Source organism: Dipodomys ordii, unplaced genomic scaffold (assembly GCF_000151885.1).
Source record: "Dipodomys ordii isolate 6190 unplaced genomic scaffold, Dord_2.0 Scaffold23, whole genome shotgun sequence".
Taxonomy (NCBI): Eukaryota; Metazoa; Chordata; class Mammalia; order Rodentia; family Heteromyidae; genus Dipodomys; species Dipodomys ordii.
Window position 1 is genome coordinate 724,512 of NW_012267239.1, and position 7,272 is coordinate 731,783.

The following is a 7,272-nucleotide window of genomic DNA, read 5'->3' on the forward strand; positions in this document are numbered from 1 at the left end:
GGTTCAAAGCCAGCCTGGGCAGGAAAATTCGTGAGACTCTTATCTCCAATAACCCCCCCTCCTCTCTAGAAAACCGGAAGTGGTGCTGTGGCTCAAACGGTAGAGCGTTGGCTTCAGCTGAAGAGCACAAGGACAGCGCCCAAGCCCAGAGTTGAAGCTCCACGACAAAAAAAAAAAAAAAGCTAAGAGAAAGTGCCCAGCAAGTACACTACCCCCCTACCAGCGAGAGGTGGGGGGAAGATTCTTATTCATATTTATATGTAATTTACTCCATTTCTAATCACTATTTTAAGGGAAATTATGGGTGTTTGTAATTTTCTCCTTGATGTTTCTTTTTAAAAAAATTCCTTCTTTCCTACTTGTTTTTCCTTCCTTCCTTCCTTCCTTCCTCCCTTCCTCCCTCCCTCCCTTCCTTCCTCCTACTCCTCTTTTCTTCTTCTTCATCTTCTTCCTCCTTCTCTTCTCCTTGATATAAGATCTATACGTAGCCCAGGCTGACCTGTTGGTTAGCTCAGCTTCTGAGATGCCCACTCCCCCTCTCTGAAGTACTGAGTTTTTTTGTTGTTGTTTTTTTTTTTTTGGATCGGTCATGGGGCTTGAACCCTGGGCCTGAGCGCTGTCCCTCAGCTCTTCAGCTCAAGGCGAACTCTACTACTTGAGCTACAGTGCAACTTCTGGTTTTCTGAGTGCTTATTGGAGATAAGAGTTTCACAGACTTTCCTGCCCAGGCTGGCTTTGAACTGTGATCCTCAGATCTCAGCCTCCTGAGTAGCCCAGCATTTCCCTTACTGTAAAAACATCATGTCCTCATCTCTGGTCTTTATCAGATCTACTAAGGAGTAAGCTCTGGGTCTAATTTTGCTTCTTTGAAGGCAATCTGTCTTTCTTCCCCTTCCCCCCTACTCCCCAGACCAGGGCTTGAACTCAGGTCTTTCACTATCCCTCAGTTTCCTCGCTCATGGCTGGTGCTCTGCCACTTCAGCCATGCCTCTAGCTTAGTGTTTTGAATTGAAGATGGAATCTTTTGGACTTTTCTACCTTAACCACCTCCCATACTTCAATCTTCTGGTCTTGGTTTCCTTACTGGGTTTGTTGATGGTGTTTTATTTTTAAATTTGTAATTATGCCTGATCATATAGACTTTTGTTCCTACAGCTAGCTTACTATCCCCTTTCCCATTCTAAGATTCCGTGTCTTTATGTGGCACATGATAGGAATACAGAAGTCAGAATCTGGGGAGGGCTGGAGTTTGGGATGGACTGATCAAGCTGTAGGAACTGAGCTGAGGGAAGTTGCTGGGGTCAAGTGTCCTATGAGAGGAAAACAAGGTACTCAGGGCCACTCCTTCAAATCCTATTTCCTCATTGATAACAAGGCCTTAAATACTGGCTTTTGGAAGGGGTATAGGAAGGTTTCTGAGTATTAGGGAAGAGGCAGCCCCAGGTGAGCTGTGCAGGGTTGTTGTCCTAAGGACAGGATTGCTGCACCCCAGGCTAGCTGACCAAAGCTTTGGATCTGAAGGGCCTGCCCTTCCTAAAGGGGCTAGAAGCCCAGTCCTAGGGCCTGGAGGCAGGTCAGTTTCCAGGAGTCATGAGTGACTGCCTTTTAAAGGGTTTGAAACCAGTAAAGATGGGGAGTGGAGTCCCAGAAGAAACAGTAAGGGGGTGATCCAGGCCAGGTTCTGCCAGTTACAAATGAGCCTTTGCTGGGGCTGGAAAGGTGGCTCAGTGGTAGAGCCGCTTGCCTTGCATGCCAGAGGCCCTGGGTTCAATTCCTCTGCACCACATAAGCAAAAAGAAAAAAGCTGGAAGTAGTGCTGTGGCTCAAGTGGTAGAGCGCTAGCCTTGAGCTGAAGAGCTGAGGGACAGCGCCCAGGCCCAGAGTTCAGGCCCCACGACCGGACCCCCCCAAAAAAAAACCAAAAAACAAATGAGCCTTTGCTGTCAAGAGCTCCTAGAAACCATGTTCGCAGAAGCTCTTTACAAACTGAGAAGAGTGATGTAAATGACATTATAGATACACCCACTAATCAGCTGGACTTGAAGAAGAGGCTGCCCAGTCTGTTTTCTGACTTAAACTGGGGTTTTCCGGCAGCCAACAGGCCACCCATTCCCCTGTCATGACTTCCCAGTGAGTGCTATCTACATGAGCCCAGATGCGGAGGCTGTGGGAGAGCAGGCAAACCACTGACCTTGTGCCTTGTCTCCTAGAGCCGTCCTCCAGCAGCAAGGCTCACCTGTGGATGCTGCAATCGCAGCCCTGGTCTGCACAGGTGTTGTCAACCCCCAGAGCATGGGCCTGGGCGGAGGGGTCATCTTCACAGTCTACAATGCAACAACAGGTGGGCCCATGTTCTCCTCCATGGGGAGGGCCAGCTTGTCCCAAACCACTGAGTAACCCTTCCTATGCCCCTTCCTGCAACACGGAGGCCTCCTCGTCCTGCCTCTTTCACCTCGGGTTGAAAGCCCTGCAAGTGTGAGCACACCGAGAAAAGCTGAGATCTAGGGCAGTCTAAGACCGTCTGACAGATCCATGACCACTCTCTTGCTCTACCCTCACTCCAGGAAAGGTAGAGGTCATCAATGCCAGAGAGACAGTACCTGCCAAGCACGACCGGGACCTGCTGGACCAATGTGGAAAGGCCCTGCCATTGGGCACAGGTGCGCTCTGAGAGGGTCTTCCACCCCACCCTGCTAAGCCATTGTGGATGTCTAACAGGGCCATATGCCTTCTGGACAGGCTATGGAGGCACCCTATCATGGGGGATGGAAGTTGGAGAACTGGAGTCAGGAGAGAGTTTCTCGGGGTGTGCGTGTGAGGTCTGTCTGAATAAGGAAGGGTATTCCCAGGAGAGGGCCAGGCTGAGGAATGTTCTGGGTGTTCAGTGGAAATAGGTTTTTGAGACAGGACTTAGCTGCAGACTTTTTAATATGGACTATGTGTAGAAGTGTCTTCTCTGTCAGACACCGGTGGTTCATGCCTATAGTCTTAGCTACTTGGTAGGCTGAGATCTGAGGATTGTGGTTCAAAGCCACCCCAGGCAGGAAAATCCATGAGATTCTTATCTCCAATGAACCACCAAAGCAAGAAGTAGAGCTGTGGCTCAAGTGGTAGAGTGCTAGCCTTGAACAACAAAGCTAAGTGACAGTGCCCAGTCTCTGAGTTCAAGCCCCAGTCCAGTGCCTTGTCCTGTGGAGCTACAGAAGGTCTGTACCTGGGTTCCAAAAGCTTTCTCTGGCTGACATGCTGAGGAGGACAGGAGACGGGCAGAGAGAAAAGTAGGAAGCTCTTGACCAGCTTGGAAGCCACAGAGCTGAGGGCAGGGGTATTCTGTACAGGAGTCCAGTGGATCGGGGTTCCTGGGGAGCTCCGTGGCTATGCTGAGGCCCACCGCCGCTATGGCCGCCTGCCCTGGGCACAGCTGTTCGAGCCCACCATCACGCTGCTCCGAGGGGGCTACCGTATGCCCTCTATCCTCAGCAAGTTCCTGAACAGCACCTTTCTGAGGCCTTCTTTGTATGCATCTACCCTGAGGTAAGCAGTGGTGGTCCCGGGTTCAAGACCATCTTCTATCTGAGCCTGGCCAGGTCTCAGCTCTGCCTCAGTTCTGCCTTGAACTGGAGGTGTCCGGGACCATAAGGCCTGGTCAGGGCTTTTCTGTCTCAGATTGAAACCTAGCTTCAGATAGATCAGCCCCTGAAGAGTTTATTGCTAAGCAATGGTGCCTTGTGCCCTGCTCTTAAGAAAATCTGTCCCATTGTTTTTCATCTTAAGTACTTCAGGCCCCTAAGCCAGGGCTGTTCCCCAAGAAAAGTCCCAAGGATCCCACTAGATCACTGGCAGAAGGGCTGCCCTGTGGACCCTTTCTTACTCTGAGATTGCTTCCCTGTTCCCCCAGGCAGCTCTTCTTCAATGGGACAGAAATCCTGAGGCCTCAGGACCCATTCCCATGGCCTGCTCTGGCCACCACACTGGAGACTGTGGCCACGGAGGGTGCAGAGGCCTTCTACACAGGGAGACTGGGCCAGATGCTGATAGAGGACATTGCCAAGGAAGGTTAGCTACCCTGACATTCTAATATCTGTCCTGAACACAGAAAGAGCCAAATTCTGGGTGCTGGGAGTTGACTGTGAGGTCTTCCCCAAGCCCTGATAGAGTGCCTGCTGCTCCCAAGGCAGAGGCCAGGGAGAGGCCAGGTGTCCAGCCAAGTCCCTGTTGGCTTCAGGGGCTTCTGTGGTCTAGGACTTCAAAGGGCAAGGCCCTCTCAAGGCCAGCAGTAGGCAGTTCCACATCATTATGTAGGCCGAGGAAACTGAGTTTGTACACATTCTTCTTCCTCTCCCCTTCTTCACATCTTCTTCGGATCTACCCGCCCCATTCCACTGCTCACAGACCCATCACTTCACCAAGTCTACAATGGCTAAGGGCCAAGAGGACCACCCCCCTCCAGTGTCCTGGGGCCAATGTTAATCCTTCTTTTGCCTTACTTTTGACATCTGTACCTGGATCTCTCTCCTTTTCAACTCAGGAAGCCAACTGACGCTCCAGGACCTAGCTGCATTCCAGCCTGAAGTGGTAGATGCCCTGGAGATGTCCCTGGGAAACTATACCCTGTACTCACCACCACCACCTGGAGGGGGCGCCATTCTCAGCTTTATCCTCAATGTGCTCAGGGGTAAAATCTTAGAGCTCCTCTCCTGGGAACCTGACCTCCCAGCCCAACCATAGCCAGGCAGAGTGATTTAATCAGTTTTCATCATTATTAAACAAAAAAAACCCTGATGTGGCTACTTATAAAGAAAAGGAAGGGGGGCTGGGAAGGTGGCTCAGTGGTAGAGCGCTTGCCTTGCATGCATGAGGCCCTGGGTTCGATTCCTCAGTACCACATAAGCAAAAAGAAAAAGCTGGAAGTAGTTCTGTGGCTCAAGTGGTAGAGCGCTAGCCTTGAGCTGAAGAGCTGAGGGACAGCGCCCAGGCCCAGAGTTCAAGCCCCACGACCGGACCCCCCCCAAAAAAAGACTTAAAAAAGAAAAAGAGTTTTTGTTTGTTTGCGTGTGTGTGTGTGTGTGTGTGTGTGTGTGTGTGTGTGTGTGTGGTACTGGGGCTTGAGGTTAGGACCTTGGGCTTTTTCATTCAAGGCTGGTGCTCTGCCACTTGAGCCATACCTCTGCTTCTAGAAAAGGAGTTCTATTTCATGCGTTTTGGAGATTCAAGGGCATTGCATTTGCTTTGGCTCATTGGCTCTGTTCTGATAAGGGACCCATGATAAGTGGTGATGGTAGACCACAATGGTGAAAACTTGTGTCTGAGTAAGTGGTCATATCTCAAGCCAAGTAGCTGTGAGAGCTGGGTAGGGTTCAACCTGCTCCTTTTGTAACAACTTTAAAGAACAAAAAAAACTGGTCCTGGGGTTTGAACTCAGGGCCTGGGTACTGGCTCTGAGTTTCTTTTGCTCAAGATTAGCACTCTACCACTTGAGCCACAACATCACTTCTGGCTTTTTCTGAGTAGTTTTTTTTTTGTTTTGTTTTTTTTATTATTATTAGAGAGAAGAGTCTCACAGACTTTCCTGCCCAGGCTGGCTTCAAACTGTGATCCTCAGATTGCAGCCTCCTGAGTAGCTAGGATTACAGACGTGAGCCACCAGCACCTGGAAATAACCCTCTTTTGAGAACTACTAAGGTACCTCACATAAGCCACCTTCTAGCCTCCAGCAACCTAAGTACCTCCCACCAGCCCCCACTTCTTAAAGACCATTTCCCAATGCAGCAATTAGAGGACTAAGCCCTCAATCACAATGGAACACTAGGAGATACTCAAAACACATCCCAACCATAGCAGGTGCCACTGTTTTTTCTGCTCAGTATCACATTCTCAGAGAAAGCCAGAAGTGGCACTGTGGCTCAAATGTCAGAGTACTACCCTTGAGCAAAAAGAAGCTCAGGAACAGTGCCAGGCCCTGAGTTCAAGCCTCAGGACTGGCAAAAAAAAAAAAAAAAGAAAAGAAAGGAAAAGAAAAGAAAAAAAGAGTACTATAGACACCAGTCAGGATGGTATGTTCTAGAGCTGCTCTAGAGGACTGGTATTTGAGGTTTTGTTGGAAGAACTGACAGATCCTCCTCCCTAGTAGGTACAAAGGCAGGGCACAGGAACAGGCAGACTCTTCAGATGAATGAGCTTCCCATATGAGGTCTGCACTTAGGCCTGGGGCGAAAACCCAGGATATCATAGCCTGAAGGGGGTTTCCTAGGTCTGGGGCTGCCTTAGGCTGGCTGTATTAGTGTCTGGTGGATACTATAAATTATCATGACCATACAACAACTCTGTATTACTGGACAGTACTGGAAATTTCACATCACATTGTTCATGGGGCCACATTCCCTCTAGGGGTTCCAGGGAAAAACCTGTTCTTTGTCTTTTCCAGCTTCTTTGGCTGATCAATCTAATTTCTGCCTCTTCAGCCTTACAATAGTGTTTATCTGCAGGGGACACATTCCAAGACCCTAATTGGATGTGTGTATATATATATATATATATACAATGTTCTTACACATACATACACATGTACACACTCACACACACCTATGATAAATTTTAATTTATGAAATAGGCATAATAAGAATTACCAATAATAATCAAGTACGCTTTCGCTTAAGAGGAAGCACTTTACAGCTTCTCTTTGATATATTCAAATTGTCAGCATCAAGCTGAGTGTCAGTGGCTCATTTGTATAAATCCTAGCTACTCAGAAGGTTGAGATCTGGGGATCACAGCTTGATGCTAGCTCAGACAGGTGAGTCCATGAGACTCTTATCTCCAATTAACCACCAAAAATCTGGTAGTGGCGCTGTAACTCAAGTGGTAGAGCACTAGCCTTTAGCCAAAAAGCTAAAGGATAACACTCAGGCTCTGAGTTTAAATCCCAGTTTGAACTCATACCCACCCCACCCCGAAATCCCACAATTGCTTTCCATTACTGTAACAAATGCTTGTGATAAATCCGCTTATGAAGACAAAAGATTTATTTTGGCTCACAGTTTAAGAGGGTTTCAATCCATTATTGGTTGTTTCGTTGCTTTGGGGGCTGCGGTGTGATATGGTAAGGTGGTACACATCACAGAAGCCTGCAGTCGAGAAAGCGACTCATCTTATGGCAGCTAGAAAGTAAAAGAGGAAGAGGAAGAAGTTGTGTTCCATAAACCCCTTCTGGGCCACGCGCCCAATAACCCAAAGCCTCCCACTAGGTTCTACCTCTTTTATTTTATTTTATTT

The 7,272-nt window shown here is 48.6% G+C and overlaps 1 protein-coding gene across 1 annotated transcript in view; it reads left to right on the top strand.

Moving 5' to 3' along the window:
* Positions 1-7,272, top strand: part of Ggt5 (gamma-glutamyltransferase 5) — a 26,420-nt gene that overhangs the window by 9,335 nt on the left and 9,813 nt on the right. Inside the window, exons 2-6 of the mRNA XM_013014408.1 lie at positions 2,211-2,341; positions 2,565-2,660; positions 3,339-3,534; positions 3,899-4,056; positions 4,529-4,675. Coding sequence (XP_012869862.1) covers positions 2,211-2,341; positions 2,565-2,660; positions 3,339-3,534; positions 3,899-4,056; positions 4,529-4,675 — 728 coding nt within the window. The remainder of the gene's footprint in view (positions 1-2,210; positions 2,342-2,564; positions 2,661-3,338; positions 3,535-3,898; positions 4,057-4,528; positions 4,676-7,272) is intronic.